Consider the following 24,909-nt stretch of genomic DNA (forward strand, 5'->3'; position numbering starts at 1 on the left):
TAATTTGCCTACAATGTCAGGTGGTCATAATAATCTGGCCACTCAGTGTATATCCACCTGCACAAACCAGAAAACTAAGAATCACCATCAGCCCCTCTCTCCCCGTCCCACACATCATATCCAACCCACCAGCAAGGGTATCTCTCAAATCTGTGCATTTCTCTCCATCCTCTGTGACCTTGGCCACGTCCTCACCTGAACTGCTCAAGAGCTCCCTAATGGGTCTGCCCACAGCCCTGAATCCATCCTCCAGTCTCTACTACGTGCTGTAGCCAGAGTGGTTGTCTGTTTCTGACCAGGTCACCTGCCTACTGAAAGCCTTTAATGTTCATTCCTTTTGGGATAAAGCCCACTGCCTGGCCACTGCCTCCCTTGCTTGCCTCATCATACTGTCCTAGCCACTCTCCCCCCACCCCACCCCACTGATCTTCCTGAAGTCCCTCCTTCTTGTTGTGCTCCTTCCTGCCAGGTGATCTTCGTACATGCTGTCTCCTCCCCCTCTTTGCCTGGTTAATTGTTACTCATCTCAGGTCTTAGCCCAGGCAGCTTTTCTTCTGGTCAGACACCCCTGGCCACCTGACCAGGTCAAATCCCCCTGTTAGAGGCTCTTGTAACACCATCTACTTTTCCTTCACAGCCCAGTTGGCACAGCTGCAGTTTTACATCCACTTGTGAGTTTGTTTGATTGGTGTCTATCCCTCAACCAGTCTATAAGCTTGGTGTCTGGTTTTGTTGATCGCTCTGCAGTCCTTCCAGTGCTCAGCCAGGGACAGCACAAAGGATGTTTTCAATAAATGTGTGTTTAATTAATTAACTAGTTGGTTAATCAATTAACATTTTATCCAGGTTACTGTGTGCTCCCTCGGGGTAGGGTCCTGCCTTAATGCCTCTACCAACACCACCCCTAGCAGCCAGCACAGCTGGGCCGGGGAAGCATGTAATGAACACTCTAAATGATGGTGACCACACCTGGTTGACAGGGGTGGGAGTGCTTGTCAGAAACCACCTGCAAGGAGGGAGACAAGCAGGATAGGAAAGAGGGAAAAGCAGAGGACAGAGGTGGTCTAAGGTAACTCTAGCCTTGGCCTGATGGGGAAGGCGCGTTTGGAGCGCAAATCACAGATTGCACTGAGGAGTCACCCCACCTTGCAGCAAGGGGGTCAGGCTTTTGTGTGTATGTCCCAAATGGTCTTCAGTGATTGGACTGTCCTGCCAACTGGACCCAAGACACCAAATCTGGAAAATGATGGTCAGCTGTGTCCCCTCTTCCCTCCAGTCCGTCTGTCCCATGTGACCTCTCTCTGGCCTCATCTATAGTGTTAGTTTCCTTGGGCCACTGAAACAAAGCACCATAAACTGGGTGACTTCAAACAAGAGACATGTATCATCTCACAGTGCTGGCCGCCAGAAGTCTGAAATCACAGTGTTGGCAGGGCCAGGCTCTCCCTGAAGGCTCTAGAGCAGTGGTTCTCAACCTTGGCTGCACATTAGAATCACCTGGGAATCTTTAAAATCCTGATTGCTGGGCCTCATCCTCCGGAAATTCTGTTTCTTTTGTTATGGGGTGGGGCCTCAACATTAGTAACAAAGAAACAGAATTTCTGGAGGATGAGGCCCAGCAATCAGGATTTTAAAAAGATTCCCAGGAGATTCTAATGTGCAGCCAAGGTTGAGAACCTCTGCCCTAGCGGATGATCTGTCCTTGACTCTCTCCTAGCTTCTGATGGTTCCTGGCCATCACTGGCATTGCTTAGCCTGTGGTAGCATCACTCCGATCTCTGCCTCAGTCTTCACATGGCCTTCTTCCTGTGTGTCTCGAGGTCCAAATTTCCCTCTTTTTAAGGACCTCAACATAATCACATCTACAAAGATCCCATTTCCAAATAAGGTCAATTCACAGACACCAGGGGTCAGGGCTTGAAAATACATGTTTAGGGCACACGAACCCAGAATGTCAGTTACCTCTTTCCAACTCTTTTGAACCCGCCCTTCCTGTGTCTGAGGCTTCCTCCTGGGACTGCTTGCTCCTCTGACCCCTCAGCTTTTGCCAAAGATGAAGTTATGCTTGCTTATTCCCAGAAATGCACCCTAAGGAAGCCCTGCAATGCAGACAGCCGGCGGCTTTCACGGTGGCTCTCACGCTTCGCATTGAATCCTCACAACCACCTCAGGAAAGTCTGTTATTCCTCCCCATTTACAGATGAGTAGACGGAGACTCAGGGAAGGTAAGCGCCTTACACAAAGTCACACAGCAGGAGACCTGACCCAGGTGCCTGATACCACAGCCTTAACCACTGCACTCAACTGCCCAACGGCTTCCCTTGGTGGGATAGATGCCAGCTGTCAAGAGGGTCCATGTAAACCCATCTAGCAAGTTAGAAGAGTGTCGTGAAAAAAACTGAGCTAATAAGAGAGAACACAGCATTGGGGGCCTGTGTTTGGTCACTAAGAGGACCCAGCTCACATGAAGAGATGAAAATGAGTATTCAGGGGCAGTTTCGGGTGACATTTCTTTAGGGAGAACTTTTCTATTGGTGATATTTTAAAATTGATTTGATGATGATATAAATTTGGTTATTTCTCTCTGTCCTACTTTTATATGTCCCCTCAAGGTGAACGTGATTTTGCATCCTGGAACCGCCGGTCAGTGTTCTGGAAGCCAGCTGGTTTTCAATGATGTTCCCCACTGGTCACGCAAGCATGATTCCACTGTGAACATGATCCCTCTGATGGGAGGCCTGACAGCTCGTCACGCAGGCCTGGTTTTACTGAACAGACTATTTTCTCTAGTTGAATGAGGCAACGCTTGCATGTCCATGATCACTACTGAGATACTCCAGATATACAGGCCTGCCCCAGACTCCTCAGAGGATGGAGTCACCTGGATTGGATTTAATTTGTTTTTTAATATATTTTTATTGATTTCAGAGAGGAAGGGAGAGGGAGAGAGAGATGGAAACATCGATGAGAATCATTGACTGGCTGACTCCCGCACGCCCCCCACTGGGGATCGAGCCCACAACCCAGGCATGTGCCCCTGACCTGAATCAAACCCGGGACCCCTCAGTCCACAGGCAGACAGACACTCCATCCACTGAGCCAAATCGGCCAGGGCGGATTTAATTTTTTTTAAATATGTTTTTATTGATTTCAGAGAGAGGAAGGGAGAGGTAGAGAGAGAGAGATAGAAACATCAATGATTAGAATCATCCATCGGCTGCCTCATGCATGCCCCCTACTGGGGGGTCGAGCCCACAATGTGAGCATGTGCCCTGACCAGGAATTGAACTGTGACCTCCTGGTTCATGGGTCGACACTCAACCACTGAGCCACACCAGCCAGACTGGATTGGATGTACTGTTATGACTAACATTTCATTTAGCAGTCAATACATTTTTGCTGAGTGCCTTCTCTGTCTTAGGCTCTGTGCTAAGTACTAAGGATATAGAAATAAGCCAGTCTTAGTCTGTCCCCTCAAGGAACTGACATTTTATTGGGGGATGTTGAGCAATGGGATCAGTGCTTCAAGAGAACTATTAGTTGAGGTTCTTAGCTATACAAGCCATAATCTACACAGGTTTAGGTAGAAGGAGAAAAGAATCGGGCTCAGTGCTACACAGCTGAAGGTCAGGGGCAATGCAGCCAGCCAAAATGCCCAATCACACCAGGGGAATTTTCTAATGGAAAATTACCATCCTGTCATCTGTTGCTGGGCGCCTATGTGAGGGGCTATTAGAAACTCTACCTTGGGTGCCCCTAGAACACCCAGACACCTCCATCATAGCTGCTTTCTAGGTGATATTATCTTCTTGCCTGCAGTCATCATGCCCATTGTGTACTTCCACCCCCAGGTCTTCTCAGGGACACCTTCTACATGGAGCCCAGGTTACCCATGAAACACAAGCTGCAGTGGAGCATGGGAAATGTTACTTCAATTTCCAGCCTCTATAACACAGAGAGGCAATCTACAGGAACTGGGCAATTAGATGATTGTATCTAGAAATCAGGAAATACACATGAACCAGTGAGCTGGGTCAGATCACAGAGGGTTCACCCGGCTGCAAAGATTGGTGAGCATGGTGACCCAGGCCAAGAACAAAAGTGCCTCCATGTTGGTTCAACACTGAAAGAGCAAATGCTCTGGTAGAGATAGAGATACAAGCGTGAAGGTTGCTCCCTGGTGCCTCCCTAACACCTCATACAGATGCACTTGAAGCCTAATGGTCAAACCAAAGAGTAAGAATTCTGCCAGGGCAGAGAAACCCTGGCTGTTCACTGGCTATTCTTTAACCTGCTGCGTTAGAACTCAGCACTCAGAAGTCTACTTACTGTCCTGAAGGGAATCCCTTCAATGGTAAATCTAAAACCCTATTCTGATATGGTGAAGTTCTAAACAATGAAATACTAAATTGTTATCATTAAAACATAAGTGTTTACTGAGAGACAAAATAAACCACAGAGACAGATAAAAAGTCATTTTCCCTGCTTATCAGCCTCCAGACAGAGGGTGGAGAGTCTTGATTCCAGGTAGGGACTTCTAGTCAAGGGTAATCCTTGGTTATAGAGCAGAAGCTAAGGAGAGAGACCACCACTGGTGATCCTTCTCCTCTCCTCCGAGGAGGGGTGTGAGTTTGAACCTCAAGGATGAGAATCTAATGACTGATTTAAAATATTACCCCCATCTCGCCCTAGCTGGTGTGGCTCAGGGGATAGAGCCTTGGCCTGCGGACCAAAGGGTCCTGGGTTTGATTCCAGTCAAGGGCACGTACCTTGGTTGCAGGCTCCCCCCCTGTCGGGACCCTGGTTGGGGTTTGTGAAGGAGACAACCAACCGATGTGTTTCTCTCACATCGATATTCCTCGCTATCTTTCCCTCTGTCTAAAAATCAATGGAAAAATATCCTCGGATGAGAATTAAGTATATATATTTCCCACATCTCTGCATCACTATTTCTCTCTTGTTATCACAAGATTTCAGTAACATTTTGTAGAAATTTCTTAGCATGCTGAGGGGATATAGGAAGTATGCTTATCTACATTTAATAAAAATTGAATTAAGGAGAGGGAAAATCACCACAGATTCAAGACACAGTATGAATCACAAGCAGGATAAATACTAAGAAAACCATACTGAAACACATCGTGATAAAACTGCTGAAAACCAAAAAACAGATAACATCTTAACAGCAGCCAGAGAACGAGATGCATTACTTTCAAAGGAGCAATAACAAGGCTGACAGCAGACTTCTCATCAGAAACCACGGAAGTCAAAAGAGGACAGAACGTTATCTCCCAAGTACAAGGAGAAAATCCTTTCTAACCTAGAATTAAGTCGTTCCCAAAACATTCAAGAATAAAGGAGAAACAAAGATGTTTTCAAACTAATAAAAACCAGAAGAATTCATCATCAGCAGACCAGCACTAAAGGAGATACTGCAAGAGTGTTTTCAGGTAGAAACGAATGGTCCCAGATGGAAGCTTGAAGATACACATCAATAGAAACAGATACAGATATTCATACAATGTAATACTCGATATATATGAATATTCATGGGGTCATTCTTTCTAATGGCAAAAATATTAATATTCAGATGTGTACCAATATTCATACATGGATTACTATACTAGTAATGCAATAAAAGTTAGTAAAATAGACTTACACCCCCACCCAAGATGGAGTAATAAAGACTAGATTTACTCGCCTGCCTGAAATAATAACAAAATGACAAAATCTGTAAGATAAACGTTTTCAAGGCATTGGATAGCAGGCAATGATCCTTAGCTGGCTTCCCCTACCCACCTCTAGACCTCACCCACCCCACCCCCAGACTTAAGCCACCCATTTCAAGGAGACTGGGCCCTGGGAGACTGAGCAGCGAGGAAGGACAGTAAGACCTTGGGCACAGCCCTGGCACCCCACCCCCACCTCACCCCACCTTCCCACCTGCTTTCCAGGTCTATCAGCAATGGCCTCATCTGTCCCAGTCCTCCCCATCCAAACTTCAGCCCCGCCCCTCCTGCTGCCCCTTCACACTCAGCTCCCTCCGGCTGTATCTCCTGCTGCCTCATACGCACAGGACCAAGCCTTACAGTGCCCTCTCCTCGTTATTTCATGCCCAGAGGAGGGGCTCTGCCCAGGGATCCTTCTGCGGGGAGAGGCCACTCAGCAGGGAGACAAACCCGTGGGACATGGGGTCTCACTCGGGGAGAACTGATGGACCCCAGTCCTGTTCAGAGAGCAGCCAAAGGGGCTGGAGATCCCTGAGAAACCTTTTCCATTTTCCCTGTGGAGTCTGTATAGAATGGATCCTGAGTACCCTGTGTGGAGTCTGCATAAAGAGTGTATCTGCGTGTGAAAGAGAATGTGGGTATGTGTCCGGGTGAGGATGCCTCTGTGTTTGAGTATGAGAGGAGCTGAGCCCACAACACACCCTGCACACCCTTCTCCACCTCTGGGGAGGTGAGGACAGGAGTTGGGCGCCACCTGGTGGCTAAGAGCTGCACTACAGGCCCCGTCCTCTTCACCCCGGATCTCCCGGTCCGCCCCCTTCAAGACTTGCACTCGCGACCGATCCCAGATCCTCCTCTGGCGCCTCCATCCACTTGCTCACCGTTCCTACGTCCCACGACAGTCCCGCAGAGCCTGCAACAGAGACCCTGTCCCGAGTCTCCTCCCTCTACCCGGGGGTAAGCCCTTGCTTGCAGGGGAGTCATGCAGGAGGGTGCACACTCCAACTTCCGACGGTTACTTAACCTCTCTGAACCTCAAGCTGCAACCTCTGAACCCCAAGTGGTTACAGAACGAGGCGATAGTAGCCAGTCCACAGAATCTTTGTGAGTTTTTATGTAAAATAAAACCATTAAATTGGGAAGGCAGGGCATGGGGCCAAGCCTTCTGTTCTCTCACCTGGTGAGGGCTGCCCACAGGCTCTTGCAGAAGCACCGCACTCCCATCCTCCTCTGGCAGTCTGTCCCGCCGTCCAGCCCGCAGTCCCTCGGGCCGAAGGTCGCGCCCACCCTCAGCCCGCGGTCGCGCCCTACGTCCGTCGCGCCCAACGCCAGGCCCCGCCTCCCACCTTCCGCCCCGCCCCGTTCCGTCCCATCCGTCCTCTCGGCCTCCAAGACAGCTGCCCCGCCCACCCTCCCCAGGGAGCTCCCTCCTGCCAGAGGCTCCATCCCACACCTGGCTGCTGGTGACGGAGGCCACATGGACCCACCTTCTGGGGTACCTCCCAGTCCTACCTCTGCCCCCACCCCGTGCAGTTGATCACCAAGTTCTGCCAATCCCACGTGTCTTGAATTCCTCTTCCTCTCGCCCAGCCCAGGGCACAGAGAACAGCCCTAGAATGATCCCTGCCCTGCCTAAGCTCTCCCGCACTGACAACCTTTCTCTGGCTCCCCACTGCCCACAAAATAAAGCCAAACTCCACAGCCTGCCATTCAAGGCCCTCTGTGATCTGGCCTTATATTTCCCTCCATCTCTCCATTCCCTGTGTGCCTGCCCTTCTCTGAGCCTTTGTATGAGCAATTTCTGCTACCAGGAGTGCCTGCTCCCTTTTACCCACAGGAAAACAACACCTGCTCATCTTCCAAACCTCACTGTGGTTCTTCTCAGGGTGATGATCCTGCCTGGAGCCCGTGGTCAGTGTCCCATAGGGTTGTCATGGCCTGAATCTGAGCTTGGATCTGTCTTCCCTATGAGGCTGCTAGACCCTCCAGATCAGGGACAAGGACCAAGTTAGCTCTAGGCCACGGCGCAGGGTCCTGCCTGCCTGCGTGCGGGAGGAAATATGTGAGTTGTGCACTCGATTTAATGGCAAGGAGCGATATGTCACAGCATGGGCCTGAAATGGGATTAAATGGCCTCAGGGAAGGTTGGGCTGAGGACAGACATCAAATGCAGGGGAGATGATTAAGGCCCAGGATGTGCACCCGGGTTATGCTTCCCCTTTGCCCAAAGGCTGTGGAAGAGGGACATGCAGACACATTCAGGGTTGCTGGTCCACACTGAAGTTGGTGTCAGCCGGGCAACATTAGAATAGCCGTCCCCTGTCAGCCTTGGGCCAGGAACTGACTACCACCCCCACCTAGGGCCCACTGGTCAGACTGGGTTCTGTAAGAGCAGAGTCAGACTGGGGGAGCCCAAAGCAGAGGCTGGGCAGGGAGGGGCCTGGAGCCCAAGCCCCCCAGGGAAGGCTAGAGCCCTGAGGCCATTCAGCCCAGAGGAGCAGGTTCCAAACCATAACAAGTTGTGGGGCAAGAGAAGTAGGCAGGCTCTGTGGTAAAAAGAAATAGATTTATTCTCATGTACAAAGCGGTCAGCCCACGGGACCATATACAACAGTTGCACAGAGTCCTAAAAAAACACACCTCTCTAAAGGCAACTCCAAATAGGTAAGGCAGGTGGCCCCCCTCCCCCCACCCCACAACACATACAGAACAAAAGAGAAGGGAGAAGCTGCCGGGCTGACCCAAGAGGCCTGGCCCTGTGGGGTCTCCCAAGCCCTGGGGCATGGGTGGATATGGCCTTGAAGAGGAGAGACACCCTGCCAGGGCTGACGCCAGGTCTCTCTCTGGCTGCAGGAATGGGGGAGAGACTCAGGCTAAGGGGGTACACTCAGGGGCCACCCCTATCTGCCCTAGGATGTTAGGGGCATTCTAGGGCCTCTCCTAGGACTCCAAAGAGCTATGGGATTTTTATCTAAAAGGGTCTCAGAGAACTGATTGTCCCACCCTCCTGTTTCACCCAGAAGGGACTTGCCCAGGGTCACACAACCAGGAGGAAGCATTGCTGACTCGACAGGGGCCGGTCTCCCAGCCCAGGGATCCTTCCTGCCCATTGTTTCCATCCTGCGTTCTTCCTGAGCCCTTTCTCCCCAGAACAGAGTGCCCCTCTGGCATCTTCCTCGTGGGATCTGCATCCATCTCCCCCAGAACCCCATCCTCACCCTAAGTCTAGTGGCGGTCCTCAGAGGCACCTGTGGCTATTTCTAGTCTTCCAGCAGAGCTAATGACTGATTCTAAGACCCACCCTCTGCTCCACCAAGATGTCCCGCCTTCTTGCGTGAGGATTCTGGAGAGGGAAAAAGGGGTACAAATCTGGTATCCAAGACTGGGGCCCAGGAGAAACCGTTCAGGCTGCCTCGGGGAAGGAGTGTCTTGGGGAGGACTTGCCAAGGTGTGATCAGAGGTGCAGAGCAGGGCCCACTGCTCATGGGTCATCCCTATGCTCTCAGAGGACAAGTGACAAAGTCTTGGTGAGGCTGGAAGTCTTGCTTCCATTAAACAGACAGGAACACTTAGGCCCAGAAGGTCAATACTTGCCCAGGTCAAATGGGAAGTTCTGGTCTAGAACCCAGGACCCATGGCTCAGGTCCCAGGGCATCTGGCCAGGCCAGTGGAGGGTTTGTAGGAGGAGACCTGGGCAGGGAAGGGCCCTGGGAGTGGCTCACTCAGTGTCAAGGCTGCAACAACCATTGATGGGGCCCCCAGTGCCATCGAGCTCAGACACCTCGTACTCCTCATCCAGGAAGTCCAGCGAGTTGTTACTCGGGAGGCCTCGGATGGTGAATTTGTGTGACACCTTGGTCCAGTGCTCACGGTTAGAGGCCACGCGTTCATACAGCTCTGCTGCTTTGGGGAACAGGTCCTGAAGCAGCCTGGGGGTGCACAGGGGCAGGGTTAAAGGTCAGAAGTCAGATAGTGACAGGAAGAAAGATTAGGGCTATACCACAAGTAGAATTTCCATAAGAGTGTGAAGCATGATGGTCTCTTTCCATAGGGGATAAAGGATGAAGAGAAGGGCCCATTTCAGGGTAAAACAGGAGACTGCGGTGCCCAGAGGCAGCGGGGTGGGTCAGTGAAGCTGGGCCAAGCCCAGCTCAGTACCTGTGTCTACTGTGATGGCTGTAAACAGCCAGGCCCCTCCCCATCCTCTCTGTGCAGAGTCCCCAAGAGTCCCCATGAGCTCCCTCACTTGTAGATGGGCATTGCGATGTGCTCCATGAAGCTGATCTGCAGCTCAGGGATGTAGGCCTTCTCACGGTCCATCATCTCCATTGGCCTGTTGCCCATGGCCTTCTCCTGCAGGCATCAAGTTATCAGGCCTGCCATTAGGCACCAGGATGGGGCTAACCCAGCCTTTCCCAGCCCCAGGCCAGGAACCCACCCGCAACCTGGGCACCCTGAGGCCATTCCCCACATACCAAATCTCCCTGGGAGAAGAACTCTTTGTAGATCAGCTCCTGAAAGGCCAAAACTCTCATTACATCCTGTAGGTGGGACCTATCCACCCAAGCTCCTCTACAGCCCATTCCCAAGGAGGCAACCTGAGGTCTCCCTCAGCTCCATCTCAGGGCCTGCCCTTACCATCCCCAGCCAGTCAGGTGGATGGCCCCAGATGGGGAGGAATAGCTGGGTTCTGGCCCACCTTCCACCAGCCACTGACTTGCTGTGTGACCCTGGGCAAGTCCATGCCCCTCTCTGAATCCTTCCATCTGTCACCCCGAGGTGGTTTAGGTTTCCATTTCCCCCAAATAAGGCCAGGCTACACTCAGCACAGAAAGGGTGCTCAGGTGCAGGAGCCACTCAGAGCCAGGCAGGATTTGAAGCCTGCATCTTCCCAGGGAGGGGCAGCCCTTACTGCAATCTTCCTTGTGGTCTTCCAGCCCTTGGTCTGGTCAGAGAGGTCACAGGAGGTCATAAGGAGGCAGAGGAGGAGGCTGTGGTGCTGCTTATTGGTTCGATCATAGCCCACTGTTGGGAAGAGGATGGAGTCAGCCCCTGGTGCTCTCTCTCTGAGGACAAGGTCCTCAGGCCCCACCCCAAAGTGGTCCAAGGAATTTGGCATCCTGGATGGGAGCCAAGAGGCTGGGGCTGGGGCTGCCTGGTGGTTGATGCTGGAGGGGGTGATGCTCTCCAGGCGAATCCCCCTCTTGGGGCTCCTCCCCAACCCCAAGGGCCAGGGCTAAAGGCAGACACCTTCAGCCATCTTCTGGAGGTCCTTGAAGATGCGCAGGTGGTGGGCCAGGTCCGTGGCCAGGATGATGTCCCGCATCAGGTCCAGCATACGCTGATAGTCCTGGGTGCCGGGAGGGAGATGTCATGGCCTCCTGCCAGACCCCCCCCCCACCTGTTCCTGGCCTTGAGGAGCCTCTACCCATAGTCCCCTTCTCCTGTTTTGAGCCAACTCCTGGCTCCCATCCCCTCGCCCCCACCCAGGCCCCATCACCTTCCGGGAGAAGTGGTCGAAGATGTTGCAGCCATGGGTGTTGAGGATGGCGATGGCCTGAGCGAAGTGGTGCCTCTGGGGGGGAGAGGAGTGATGGGGCCTGGATGGAGCAGGGGGCTCCCTCACCGCTGACCCCAAAAGAGGGAGTAGGCCCAGCCCAGCCCCGGCCCCAAGGTGAGCAGAGCAGGCAGAAACAGGGAGTCAGGTCCTAGCTCCCTTTCTGGGCACTGTTTCCACCCTCGGTGTGACCAGGGCAAGGCCCTGGCTGGCTCGGCGGCCCAGATTCCCCAGCTGTCACAGGAAGGGACACAGCAAAGAAAGCTCTGAGGGCCTCTCAAACTGGAACCGTTCTGAAATGATCCCTTGGAGTCCTAGACACCAATTCATGCAGCTAACATTTGTTTGCTGACAAGGAAAGGCAGTGCTGAGGCAAGGGCAAGGCCTCTGTCTCCAGACACTGAAGGGCTGTCGGTCAGAAGAGGAGGAGGCTCAACCAGGGTGCAGAGGGCAGAAGCAGGGCTGCTACGGGGCCCCCCAGGAGGGAGGGAGCCCCTCATCTCCGGGGGTGTGCAAGTAGGCGCATTCTCTGGAGAGTATAGTGGAGGGCAGCATGGGGCAAGGTAACCTTGGAAGTTGGGCTCCCATTCTGTGCCAAGCCCTGTGCCAAGTGCAGGCTACTCAGAGATGTCTCAGATCTTGTTTCTACCCCAAGGAGCCCCCATTTAGGGGTGTGTAGGCCAAAACCAAATAACCCAAGGGAAAGCTGAGTGTGATGGGAATGGAGCCCCTCCCAGGCTTGGTGGGGAGAGTCTGTACGGGGTGTTCCCAAACATGCAAAGAGAATCGTGCTAAGTACAAATCCTCTTTTTGAAAACCTGGGCTCCAGCAGAACCTGCAGTCTGACTTGCACACCCATGCACACCTGCACCCCTCCAAGCCCATCCAGGAAAAGGAGCCAGACATGCCCTGGGGGAAGCTGCAGCTCTCACCGCCTGCCTGAAAAGCAGGGGGTGGGAACAGGAGGAGCTGGGTCACAGTCTAACTTTGCGCATCACCACCTTATGAGGAGGAGGAGGAGGAGGAGAGGGAATGAGGGGAGGGGATGGGAGGTAGGGGCTGGGGGAAATGGTGGTACCTCCATGACAGAGCCCTCAGAGCTGTAGAGCGCAGCCAGCACAGATTTCTGGAAAAGCCGGGAAAACTCCATCACTCTTCACATCCAGATCCAAGTGCTTAGCCATATTAAGCGAAGCACTGCCCTCCTGCCCTCTCCCCTCCCCCATCCCAGAGCCCAGCACAAAGCCTAGGACAGCCTCAGGCTCCTGGTCCCACCAGCTCCCACCTCTCCTCGGGCTGGAGAAGTAAAATGCCCAGACACCCCAGAGAAGGTGCCCACTGCGAGGAGGGGGGGTCTCACCGAGGCCACCTGGAAGGAGTTGTTTGTGCCTCTGTGGTCCAGGTCGTGACACATGCAGGAAACAAACAAGGCAAAGATCTCGATGTCCCTGGTTGGGAGACAGAGAGGAGAGAGGTCCAGCCACAGCTTCCTCCCCAGACCCTCAGAGGAGGGACAGCTCACTGAGATGTCCAGGAGCCACCAGGACATGAGCTCGGGACACCTGGGCCCCCTTCCTGGAAAGAAGCCCTGGTGTAGAGTTTGGCAAGCCCAGCATTCCCTGGGATTGTGACTGTGAGCAAGTTCTGGCCAGGAAAATGGGCCCTCGCTGGACTGTTAAGAGGGTCCCCTCAGATGGTGCATGTAAAGTGCTTGACACACAGACGGCATTTCCCTGTCCCAAGGAAGGGAATCCCAGTGGCTCATGGATGGGGGAAGGGCAGCCACTCACTCGAGGTAGTTGGTGAGCTCCAGGTTCTTGTAGAGCAGGTAGCAGAAGTGAGAGACGGAGAAGGCGTGCATCCAGTTGTGGTAGGGTGGGTCCCGGTAGCCCTTCTTCACCATCAGACAGAACCTGGGGGAGGGGAGAGGGCAGCAGAGGGGCCTCAGGCTCTCCTCCGGGCAGCCTTTCAGGCTCTGCGCTTCGCCATTCCTTTCCTCTCCTCATGGTCCCAGTGTCTAGGAACTGCCTCTCACTCACGGAGCCTGCCCACTCCTCCAAGACTGAGTTTTCCCTAGTTGTTCCAGAGACCCCGTCCCAGCAGGCTGGGGGCAATGGAGGTGGGAGCTGAGGACAGAGAAGGCAGAGATGGGGCTGCCTGCACGCGGAGGGGAGGGCTGGGGCACACACCGGGCCAGTGTCGGGCAGTCAATTTTATAGTTGTTGATGAAATTCATGTCCTGTAGCATGCTGAGGATGGCCTGCAGAGGGCAGAAGGGAGGGGACAGAGGGATTGTCAGTTTCAAGACAGGGCTCCTGCTTTGGCCCTTCTTGAAGCCTCCACAATTGTGTTGGAGTCTTAGATGTTTAGATCTATATTAGAGAACCATAAGATAGCAGCACCAAGCATTCTCGGAGCCAAAAACTTTAAGAAATATGGTATCTAAGAACTCTTGGAACCAAGCTCTCCTAAAATCTTAGAAACACAGGGAGTGAGGTGCCAACCCTGAGGCCACAGGAGGGAGCAATCCCTGCCAATCATCCAGCCAGCCCCTGGCCTCTGGGCAGGCCCCGCGGCCCATGCTGGCACACCACATGCCCATTCCATCTCTAAGGGAGACTCTGTAGGCTTCCTTGATGGCTCTGTCTTGCCAGGAAGTTACTGTGTACGTTTAACTTAAATCTCTGCCTGGACACCCTCTGCCTCATTGCGGGGAGGGGGATGCTCACCATGGAAGTGTCATCCTCGGGAAGAGAGCGAGGGGTGTAGGTGAAATTGGCGAAGTTAGAGTCAATGGAGGCCACAGGCTGGATGCCGTCGTGGAGCAGTTTGGTGTATTCGTCATCAGAGACCTACAGGGGACCAGCCCGGGTATTAGACCCCTCACCCAGAGTGTCCCTGGTTGAGCCATCCAGTCCATGGACTGATACTGCACAGATCACCACCCTCCCCTCACAGCCCTGCAGGCCACCTACTGAGCCTCCTTGTCTGTGACCACCCTCACCTGTAACAACCTGTCCTCGGCAAAGACAAAGGACACCCTTTCGTGACACCCCCGAACCATGGCAGCCTTTCACAGACACTAACTTCAAGATTCCTTATTTGGGAGGGGGGCCGTCTCTGGAAGGACCTCAATCCTTCCTCCTACAGCTCTGACCCTATCTACAAAGTCTGGGACCCTTTGGTCTAGACACAGGTGAGAGGAAATGTTTACATCAACAATGACCACCACATGCTGAGAACTAAAGCCGAAAAGAGCGTTGCTGACACAGGGTCTGGGAATGGAATGGAATATTATAATTAAGACTTCAGGGCTCCTGAACCTAGGGGAGCTGTGGCAAGGGCTCTGAGTGAGCCTCTCAGTTATTCCCAAGATGGGAATTATCCCTGGACATGGGAACACCTGGCCGGACCAGGCTCTTCCCCAGGGTGGGCTGCTGCCAGCCTCGGGGCTGAACTAGAACATGCCTGGAGCTGGAGTTCAGGCATTGCACTGGGCCTGTCTTCTTCATGAGAGGGTGATCAGAAGCCCAGCCTGGTCCTGGGCCCAGGAGGATTGGGGGGGGGGGGGGTGGGAGGGAGGGGACCTTGAGACCCTGAGGAGGAGGACAGAAGCTCATGCAAGCCTCACCTTCATGTGGTACATCATCATCTCGTTGGCGAGGTGGCTGCGGTACTGGGCTTCATTCACCTTCTTGTAAAGGAGGGACTAGGGGAGAAAGGGGGAGAATGCGGCTCAAGCACTGTGGCTGTGAAATCTCAGAATCCCCAGCACTGGACGGGGGTCAGACAGAACCTCCAGGCCTGGCCCAGGTGTGAGCCTTGGCGCTCCAGCCCAGAGTATGAAGCCCCACCCAACCTTCATCTAGACCAGTGATGGCGAACCTATGACACGTGTGTCAGAGGTGACACGTGAACTCATTTTTTTGGTTGATTTTTCTTTGTTAAATGGCATTTAAATATATAAAATAAATATCAAAAATATAAGTCTTTGTTTTACTATGGTTGCAAATATCAAAAAATTTCTATATGTGACACGGCACCAGAGTTAAGTTAGGGTTTTTCAAAATGCTGACACGCCGAGCTCAAAAGGTTCGCCATCACTGATCTAGACCTCCCTTGCTTCGCCTCCTGGGATCTCTTAGCACTTGAGCTGGCACTTTGCATCCCCTCCGGAGCCCACCCTAGTCTTCAGTGATGGGGCCCGAGGCCCACAGCAGAGACAGAAAACAAGGAGGGGGATCAGTGTCAGGCACCAGTGGGTTGGAGTCCCATGGAGAGCTGCCAGCTGTGGACAAGGAGACCCAATATTTCCCAAAAAGAAGTCGACCAGGGGCTTGGGTTGAGGTTGCTTCCGGAGGAGGGTGGGGGTGAGACAGGTGAATAATGACAGCTGGGGTTTCCCATGGTCAGGGAGGCTAACAGGATAGGATAGGAAATCATAAATTTTCAGGTGGGAAACAGGTCAGAAGTGACCAGCGGTACAGAAGGTTGCATAGCAACCCAGCAGCGGGGCTCTGAGTCACAGCGTGGAGAGGAGGGCGGAGGGCCCTGCGCTGTCTCCACCCCTGACTCCACTCACATGGGCGATGCTGATGCCGCAGTAGATGGAGAAGGCGGTGGCCAGGTCCTCATCGAACTTGCTGAACCAGGGTCCGTTGATCTTGTTCACCAGCTCGGCCACACCGATCACCTCTGGGGGCAGGAGAGGGGCTCGGACTGGCCAGTGGATGTGTCCGGCGGGGATCTGCCTTCCCTGCTGTCCTCACGGGAACCCATGCCTGGGAAGCCTGCGCCTTGTGCTAGGGGCCTCTAAGGCAGCGGGGAAAGGTTGCCAGCCCCTCCATTCGGCTCCGCCGCCCCATCCTGCTCAGTCCCCACCCCAGACGGGCCCCGCCCCTCGGTGGGAGCCCGCACCCTTGTTCTCGTTCTTGATGGGGAAGCAGAGGATGTTGCGCGTGCGGAACCCCGTGCTGTCGTCCACGCCGCGGTAGAAAAGCGGGTGTGCGTAGGCGTCCGGGATGTTCAGGATCTGGCCTGTCGTCGCCACGTGGCCCGCTATGCCCTGGTCCGCCGGGATGCGTATCTCATAGCTCTGCAGGGGCAGGCAGGGGTTGAGAGGACAAAGTTAGTGACTGTCCACAGAGCGGGCCATGCGGCCTTCTGCGGACACTCGGCCCCCTTCTCTTCCCCAACCCCCTACCCCCCAGGGCCACAGCAACACTCTCCGTGGGGCCCTGCCTCACCTCATCTTCCACCACGCCCCCGTCGAACACCTTGGCCACCAGCTCATTTTGATCCAGCAGGAACACAGAGCAGCTGCGGGGAGACGGCCTTGGTCCACAGAGCCCTGACACCCCTCTCCAACCACCCCGCTCCTCACAACTTGAGGCGAGCCCGGATTTCTAAGGCTGGAGGAGTGATCTGTGCTGACTCTCCTCGGGGCTGGCTGACTCCGGACATTAGCTCAACCCAGTGAATTATTCTTTTTTGAGCGCCTACTCTGTGCCACGCATCGCAGTTAGGAGCTAGGACCCCTGGCCAGCAAAGCAAGCCCACCTCTGCTGTCATTGGACGTTACAGTCTAGCGATGGTCACAGGCGTGAAGTAAAGGATCATACAAAATGTGCTGGGGGCCCACAGGGAGGCAGTGGAGGGGGAGGGAGGGAAGGAGAGGGTGAGGAATGAAGCCCGGGGCCTCTCTCCCCCGCCCAGGGGTAGATTCACTCACATCTCCGCGTTGCTGAGGTTTCTGGCCTCTGTGATGATCTCCTGGAGCAGGACAGAGACGTCATCTGAGAGAGGGAGAAGTCGGGGTGGGCAGTGGTGAGACCGGGCTGGAATGCCAAGGCCAAACCCTCCCACCTCGCCTCCCCCAATCTCCAGCCCTCCCCCTCCCACCCCACAATCAGGCAGGGAGGAGGACAGTGCACTCACCCAGGTGAGTGAAGAGGTTCTTTGCCACTTGGAGAAGAGCCTGGGATGGAGAAAATAGAGATCATTGAGGCTCAGGTTACAGAAAGTATGCTTTCTGTAGGTCATCTGTAACCTCTCCAACATCCCCAGGGGCTTTTCATTCTCTCCCAGGGCTCTCCGCACATGCTGGAGACACAGAGTCTAATGATGTCATTTGGCTACTAAGTTGGGGAGTGGGAGGAACTGCCTCAGCGAAGTGTATAGGAATCTGCAGTCTCAGATGTGCATTCACCTCAGCTTCCAGCCGCCCAGCATTGCTGTAGTACCCGAGTTGAACACTAGAGGGGGATCGCACACAGCGCCTGCAGCCAGCGGCCACTCTGAGGAATGCGTGCGGGTCCTCCTTACAGGCCTCCAGAGCTCTAGGTAAACCCCCTGCCATGTCCAGATAGACATGGGCCTTTCCCCTTGTGGATAAGACACTGGGGCTGGGAGCTGGGTGACTTTGTTCCTGACAGAGGCGCAAGGCAGGCCACTCACCTGGCACTCACACTTGAGCTTCTGCTCCTTCTGGAATGCCAGGGTGCTCGTGAGCACCGTGCTGGTGTAGTGAAAGCAATGCTGGACCACGTGCTTGTCCTGATCCGTGAATCTGGGGAGGGAGGCGAGGTCATCAGAGAGGGAGCTGATGACAGACTTCTCCCCCCCATTTCTCCTCTTTTCCATTCCTCCAGGAAGCCCACTCAGAGATCGCCCGCCCGCTAAGCATCACTCCCCTCGACTGGGGCTGCTCACTGCACAGGTGGCGTGGGGCAGCTTCTCCCGCAGACGAGAGGCCCCCTGGGGAGGCTCTAATTCTCCTCGGAACGAAATGTGTTTTCCTCCTCAGGCTATTGCTTCTTGAAGCCCGGCCATGTCTCCCTCTGCTGACTTTAGATTTACCCAAACTGAGGCTGGGTCAGAGCTGGGTGTCCTCCTGCTCCTCCCTGGAGGCCCCTCCAGGCTCGGGATGGGGGTGGCATTGCCCTGTTTTGTCCAACTCTAGTCACTGTCCTACTCTTCCAGGACTTTGGGTGCTTCTCCGCTTCAGCCACACTAAAATCCTTATCATTCTGAGAAAAACCCCAGTTCCTTCACACCTTCATGCTTTTCCCTACACTATTCCCTCTGCCTAGAATCCCTATCCCACCATCCTCCCTCTAAGCCCTGAAAATAAACTTTTAGTTTTGAAGGCAGGGACCATAACTATATCACCCCATGTCCAAGGCAGAGGCTGGTACAGGGGAGATGTTTGGGAAGTGTTTGCTACAAAGTCTTAACTGTGCTCTACCTCTGCCCTGGCCACCAGCCCCACCACACTCCCTGCTGAAGGAATTCTGGAACCCCTGTTCTCTGAGTTGCAGGCAGCGTCCCTGCAGTCAGGCTTTGAGCTGAACCCCATCTTGGCTCGTGCAATCATTTAGCAATCACTCCCTGAAATATGTGGAACCCAGAGGTGGCCCTGTCCCTGCCCTGGGCCTCGGGGCTGTCACCAAGGCCCCATCTCATTTACCATCTGATACCACCCCTTCTCTAGGTGTAGGGCCATCTCAGAACCCAGTCCCATCTCAGAACCCAGTCCCACAATCAGCAGCCAGAGTCTACAGCCCCTGCTGAACTCCCTCTCACTCTGCACTCCTCTCCCTAGAGGCCTTTCCAGGGCCATCTGGTCAGCACACAGCTGGACACAGTAGGTGCTCAGCATGTGCTTATCAATGGCATAAATTCCCCACTATTAGGATATCCACCTGATACCAAATGACACAGATCCCACATCCTCCTGCTGTCTCCCCGCACCCCCCCCAGGTCCACCCAACTGCCTGGAGTTCCATGTTAGAAGTCCTGCTACACAGACCCGTGACTCCCAGGTCTCTGCCCACTCCTGCAGACCCTATCCCTGGGCTTCTGACACCTCTCCCCACTCTCCACTTCCTGCAGGAGCCCCAGCCTGTTTGCTTAAGCCCCAGGGGCCAAGCATCTTGTCAGCATCTCTCTGTATCCTGGAATCAGCACTCTGCTTGTATGCCTTAGCCGAAACTATAGACCTGCTGGACCAAGTGTGGCAGCATTCATACCCTGAACCTACTCCCAGGACAGACATAGCTAATCAATCATACGACTAAGAACCAGTCTCAACACAATACTTCAGGCAGCTACTGCCAATCAGCAAGTTGGTATAGGACATGAAATCTATTTATGGTACCACTCTTAGATCCCAAATCTGATCTCAGTTCCTGAGATATTCCTCCTAACTAAGCCTGTTTACCTGCCTCTGTGTACTGCCCACCATTCCGTTTTGTGTGATTCTTATAGCTGCCCTGTCAGTGCCCATAAAGACCCTCAAGTTCGCCTGCCCCCCAAGCCTGTATTCCCTTTAGCCATTGTCCACTGTGCCAGTGATGCTCTGTGGGTTCCAGAGAGCCCACCATCCCAGAGCTCACTAGCTCTCCATCAGGGAATTCCCAGCAGAAATGCCAACAGGGGATGGCAAATGGGGAAGGAGGCCAATACCCTAATAGTGGATACTCCCAACGGCAAGAAGTGGGCAAAAAAGCGGGAGCTCACTTGGACCTCAACATGATTTTGAATAAGCTGAACTGGGTGACGGAGAGTCAACAATTACCTGTGCCTCAGCCGTAGCAGAAGCAAGAGCCTAGCACTCTCACAAACCTGAGGTCTCTTACACCAACAAACCATTCACTCCACGCTGCTGGAATAGTACCCGCTTCCAGCTCTGTTACCCCAGTAGAACCCTGTCCAGGCTCTCAGCTCACCTCCTGATCCACCTCACCCCACCCTGACTCACAAGTCTCCTCCGAGCTTGTTGAAGGCACAGGCCAGGGCCACCACCTGGTCCGTGGCCCGACTGATGACAGGGACACAGAGCATGGTCTGCAGCTCACAGCCCAACATGCTTTGCAGCTGCCGCACATCCTCCTGCAAAGGTGAGGTGAGTCAGGGCAGGGGAGGAGGGAGAGAGTATGTTTCCTTCCCCCAGCCCAGCATCATCTGCAACAGGCGGCTCTCAGGGACTCCTGCAGGTGGGAAGCGCTATGGTGGGAGGTGGACTGGGAGGAAGTCCCTGGGTCTTGTCGCCAGCCTTCCTAGGCTGCCCTGTCCCAGCGATCCTGGCCATGGCGGCTGGACATGGTCCTCTCCCTTTGCCTCCTCCCCTGCACCAGTCAGGCCATGGCTTACTGTGGTGAGATCTTGCAGCTGGATACACTCCTTGTCTTCCACCACCTGGCCCAGGCGTCCCATTGTCAACTGTGCAGGGAGGAGAGGCTGAGTCAGGGCCCACCCTGGGCTGAGGTCAGGCCATCTCAGACCCCAACCCTCCTCCCCAAAGTCTGGGAGATTCAAGGACCTCTTCAGTCAGTCCAAATGGGGAATGGAGTCAACAATGGGGGGGGGGGGGGAATGTTCTGCTCCTGACCAGAACACCCTATGGAAGACGTAGGGTCTCCCCTGACTAGGAGAGAGAAAAAGCAGACTCCAAGATTCTCATTGATCGCGACAGATTCTAAGAGAACCAAAATCCAGAAACACCCCAACTGCGGCAAACTGGTCCCAAGTAAACTGTTCTGTAGATTGCATGAGATTTCTCCTGTGGATCCTGATCAAGAAAGGCTGTGAGTGCTCATAACATTTCTAAGTAGACCCCAAGATCCAGGTAATTCCATCCGAATCCAAGAGATTCTGGCAGATCCCAGTCTCCTCTCGGTGCAAATCCCAAGTGCGCCTGGTTTGCCTTAACTGCTCCTGCAGACTCACCGGGAAGCTGATCTCTTCCTCCAGCACTTTATCTCCGATGACCTGCGGGGCAGAGGGGCGGCGACCCATTAAAAGATCAGCGGGGTGTTTCTCCTCGGAGACGCGGTCCCTCTCCCGGCCCCCGTGGACCTGGCCCTCACCTTACAGGAGAGCTGGAGATTGTCCTCGGACACCAGCAGGAGGCAGCAGTGGGACGCCTGGGTCTCCTGCTGCAGCTGGAAGGCAAGCACCCAGCGAGGGGCTGACCGCGGGTCTGGGCCGCCCACTCCCCACCCTCTCGCCCTCTGAGGCTCCTCGGGTGGGTGGGAAAGAGGCGAGGGGCGGGACGTGGAAATCCCAACTGAGAGGGAGAACTCCAGACACATCGGTCCCTGGGGGGCAGGGAGCGGGGCGTAGGGACTCACGTATTGGAGGACTTTGAGCTGCAGGGAAGAGGCATCCAGATCGTAGAGTTCCCCTGCAAAGGCGGGGCGCGGGTCAGAGGTCAGAGGGTCCTTAGACACCCTCCCCCCGCCAGCCCCAACCTGGCGGTCCAGCCCGTAGATCTCCCCTCCGACAGCTACCCCGCCCGCGCCCGCCTCGCCCCACCTCTAAGGCCCCGCCCCCGCCCAGGCCCCTCCCCTCCAGGTGGGACCCCGCCCCAGGACCCGTCGCTGCTGGGTCCTCACCGCACAGTTGCAGGATCTTGCCGTCGTTGTGGGTGTACCCAACCCGGCCCTTCTGGTCTCCCGCCGTCCCTTCCGGGGGTTTCTGGACAGTTTCGGGGGCCACGCCGGGCCCGCGCTGCTGCAGGGCCTGCACCCTTCGCAGGGCCACCAGGGTCTGGGGCGGACCAAGCGGTCAGCTAGTCACTTGCCCCACCTTCTCCCGTGCTCGCAGCCTCGGGACTCTTCTCACCTGGGCTCCAGCCATTTCCTATGCCTGCGGTGCCCATCGCCCCCACCACCGTCCCCAACCACTCATTCCTCAGCGCTCCACCCTCCCGTGGGCCTCTGGAGCGTCCTCCCTCCAGTCTCCACCCCCAGCCCCAGACTCTTCCCAGGCGGGACAAGGGCGCTGTCTCTGTGTCTCCAGCACCCACAGGGAATTCTAAGTCCTTGTGAAAGTCAGCATGAAATCTCAGGAGAGAGCCTCCGTATCATTACGTAGATAGTCCCCCGTGAGTACTGACAAGATACTTGATTCGCCTTATCTCACCAGTACACCCTATAGGTCAGTGCTTTCCTTAGCCTCATTTTCAGATGTGAAACTGACTGGTGCTCAGAGAAGTTAAGTGACTTGCTCAAGGTCGCACAGCCCAAAGGTGGCGGACTGGAACCCAGGTCTGTCCAGCTCCCTGGCAAGATCATCTTACCCACTGTGATGAGGGTCTTCAGCAGCCCCACGCCTACCCCAGCCCTAGCCCAGCCCTACCCCCACTCACATGCTTCTCCACGGCTTGAAGGCTGCACTCTTGACTGTCACTCAGCTGGCCACAGTGCACCTGGAGGATGTGGGAGAAGAACTAGCTGTGACAGTCCCCAGCCTCCTACCTCTGTCAGAGGGCCCTCCCTCGGCACACACCTGTCCCCGCCAGCACATAAACACTCCCGTCTGCGGGCTTCAGTGCGAAGCCTGTCCTTCTGGCCGAGCACAGGGCTCCAGGGCAGTGCCCTCCTCCAGCAAACCTCTGAGGGCTAATTCAAGTAAAAGTGGAACGTGCCCGATCTCTGCCTTTTCAGTCACTGTTCCCTCAACGGCACACTTCAGGTGGACAGTGAGGAAAGGGGGTGACCTGCAACTTCCCTCCATCTCCCGCCTACGGAGCCCTTCAGGACCCAGTTATGGAATCAGTGCTCTTAGCCCAAGCCTCCCATCTCCATCCTTTCTGAGTTGGGGTTTGAACTGCCCCTAAGTCTGGGTAAGAGGAGAAGTCTGACAGCTCTGATGCATCTGCTGTGCCTTAAGAACTTGGGAGGATGGGTGAATGAATGAATGAATGGAGTGATAAAGTGCTTTGATTGAAACGTGAGTCTCACCATCCAGTAAGGCAGGCTTCCACTTGCAGATGAACCGAGGCCCAAAAAGGTTAAGTGACATGCCCAAGATCACACAGAATTAAGGGGCAGGATTGAGACAGTACCGAGCACTCTCCCCCACCTTCTCTGCCCGCACCTTCCATTCTCCAGACCCACTCTCATCACCACACACATTAGCCTGTCTCTCCCTAACTTCCCTGTGTCAGTTACCATAACTCCCCTCAGCCCACCTTTCACACCCCGTGGAGTCCCTTCCCACACCCTCGCTAGAGTGCTTGACACAGAAAATGAGAGGGACAGGGGGAGGGATGGCAGTCTGGGGACCCACTGCAGTCCCTGCTAGCAAAGATTTCCAACGGCGTCACCAGCTTCTGGTGGTGCCGACTCAGAGCTGCTCATCGCCTGCAGGGCACCCCATGGTGGCTGCACTGGGGTTCCCTCCTACATCCTCCCTTCTCACTCAGCAGCTGCCTGCCTGCCTGTGCTCTAGGTCCCCTGCCAGGAGCAGATGGAGAGGAGACCAGCAGGTTCCCAGGAAGCTCACATCTGGCTGTGGCAGGATGGAGTGGGGGATGTGATCAGGAGGTGCAGAACCTCATACCTGAGGAAGAAGGAGAAGGCAGATGGGGTGGATAGGAACTTAAAGACTGTGGAAGCTTGGCAAGGGGGGTGGGGGGGGGGCATCCGGGAGGCTTCCAGAGCTGGCACTGAAGCAGGGGAGGACAAGCAGAGCCTGAAGAGAGGGGACACTGCAGGCAGGAGCTGTCCTGGCAGTGCTGGGTAGAAGGTGGTACAGGAGATGAGGATCCGGGCAAGAGTGGGGTCCCCTTGCCCCAGGGGGCGGGCCTGGAGTGCCAGGCTAAGGAATTGGACTTTAGCTTGAGGGCCATGGCCTACGGGGTGTAGGGTGAGTTGGAGGAAGCAACACTGGAGGCAGGAAGCCCTGGACAGGGTCTGGTGGGATTGAAGGTTAAGCTCTGGCTGAGGCCCCATCTATGACTCCCATGGGACAGGGAGTTGGAAGAGGCTGGGGCATGGTTCATTTGCACGTGATTCATATAAACATTTCGGCATTTCACTGTTAGTAGATGGGGAGGACATCTACTTGTCTCTTCCTCCTGGACCCATCTCTCAGGAAACGGGAAGGTCAGGGCCCCTCTAGGGCTATGGGGGCAACCAGTTCCTGGGCTGCCAAAAGAGCTTGGTCCCAGTAGAGAGCTGGGAGGCTGAACAAGAGCCTCAGAAGGCCAGGGGAAAGGAAGGAATTGTGGAGCCCTCCACCCCCTGGACCTCCGCCGGCCCCAGCACACACTCCTGGGCTGCCTCACCCCCTTCCCCATCCACATGTGCACAGTCAAAACTGTACATAGGATACTGAGTTCGAATACCCAAGAGCCATGCACACGCTTCTGCCCCGCCCCCGTATGCAAACACACACACACACACACACACACACGGCTTTTTGCTCACCAACAGAAACACACACTTACAGGGAGCTTGTCTGGGGCCCAGTAGCAGCCCTGTAGTGGGCACTGGGGCTGTAGAGAGGGTTGAGAACCCAGCAAAGCCCCCACACCTCATCCTCACCAAGTTTAACATGGCTAATCCCCATGCAAGTGGCTGGCACAGCGGGGCGGGGGCGGGGGGGCGCGTGGGCACACATCACACATCAAATGCCAGAGACCAAGTGCCTCCCACTCCTCAAAGGGACTTATTATCCCAGAACTGAAGAACAGAGCCAGACTTTCAACACAAAGAACCTACAATCAAGGTGCCTGGAGCTGCAAGCTGCAGAGGCCCAGAACTATTCGAGGCTGCCCTGTGCCTGGATGGCATGTCTCTCAGAGCGCCTTCCATTGTCCACACGTCCACCGGG

The 24,909-nt window shown here is 54.8% G+C and overlaps 1 protein-coding gene across 3 annotated transcripts in view; it reads right to left on the reverse strand.

Annotated features, from left to right (window-relative positions):
- Positions 1-8,274: 8,274 nt before the first annotated feature.
- PDE2A (phosphodiesterase 2A) overlaps positions 8,275-24,909 on the reverse strand; it is a 92,260-nt gene continuing 75,625 nt past the window's right edge. For all 3 annotated transcript variants that reach the window (XM_081099128.1, XM_081099130.1, XM_081099129.1), the window contains 25 exons: positions 22,439-22,498; positions 21,684-21,837; positions 21,420-21,472; positions 21,156-21,230; positions 21,016-21,057; positions 20,440-20,508; positions 20,048-20,178; positions 17,743-17,854; positions 17,224-17,263; positions 17,018-17,081; positions 16,533-16,605; positions 16,204-16,381; positions 15,869-15,981; positions 14,918-14,995; positions 14,016-14,138; positions 13,476-13,546; positions 13,077-13,199; positions 12,647-12,734; positions 12,365-12,412; positions 11,230-11,304; positions 10,980-11,079; positions 10,642-10,754; positions 10,205-10,243; positions 9,976-10,082; positions 8,275-9,658 (listed from right to left, as the gene is read on the reverse strand). In XM_081099128.1, the coding sequence (XP_080955254.1) occupies positions 9,448-9,658; positions 9,976-10,082; positions 10,205-10,243; positions 10,642-10,754; positions 10,980-11,079; positions 11,230-11,304; positions 12,365-12,412; positions 12,647-12,734; positions 13,077-13,199; positions 13,476-13,546; positions 14,016-14,138; positions 14,918-14,995; positions 15,869-15,981; positions 16,204-16,381; positions 16,533-16,605; positions 17,018-17,081; positions 17,224-17,263; positions 17,743-17,854; positions 20,048-20,178; positions 20,440-20,508; positions 21,016-21,057; positions 21,156-21,230; positions 21,420-21,472; positions 21,684-21,837; positions 22,439-22,498 (2,340 nt within the window). In that variant the 3' untranslated portion in view covers positions 8,275-9,447. The remainder of the gene's footprint in view (positions 9,659-9,975; positions 10,083-10,204; positions 10,244-10,641; positions 10,755-10,979; positions 11,080-11,229; positions 11,305-12,364; positions 12,413-12,646; positions 12,735-13,076; positions 13,200-13,475; positions 13,547-14,015; positions 14,139-14,917; positions 14,996-15,868; positions 15,982-16,203; positions 16,382-16,532; positions 16,606-17,017; positions 17,082-17,223; positions 17,264-17,742; positions 17,855-20,047; positions 20,179-20,439; positions 20,509-21,015; positions 21,058-21,155; positions 21,231-21,419; positions 21,473-21,683; positions 21,838-22,438; positions 22,499-24,909) is intronic.

This window comes from Myotis nattereri (assembly GCF_964212035.1).
Source record: "Myotis nattereri genome assembly, chromosome: 9".
Taxonomy (NCBI): Eukaryota; Metazoa; Chordata; class Mammalia; order Chiroptera; family Vespertilionidae; genus Myotis; species Myotis nattereri.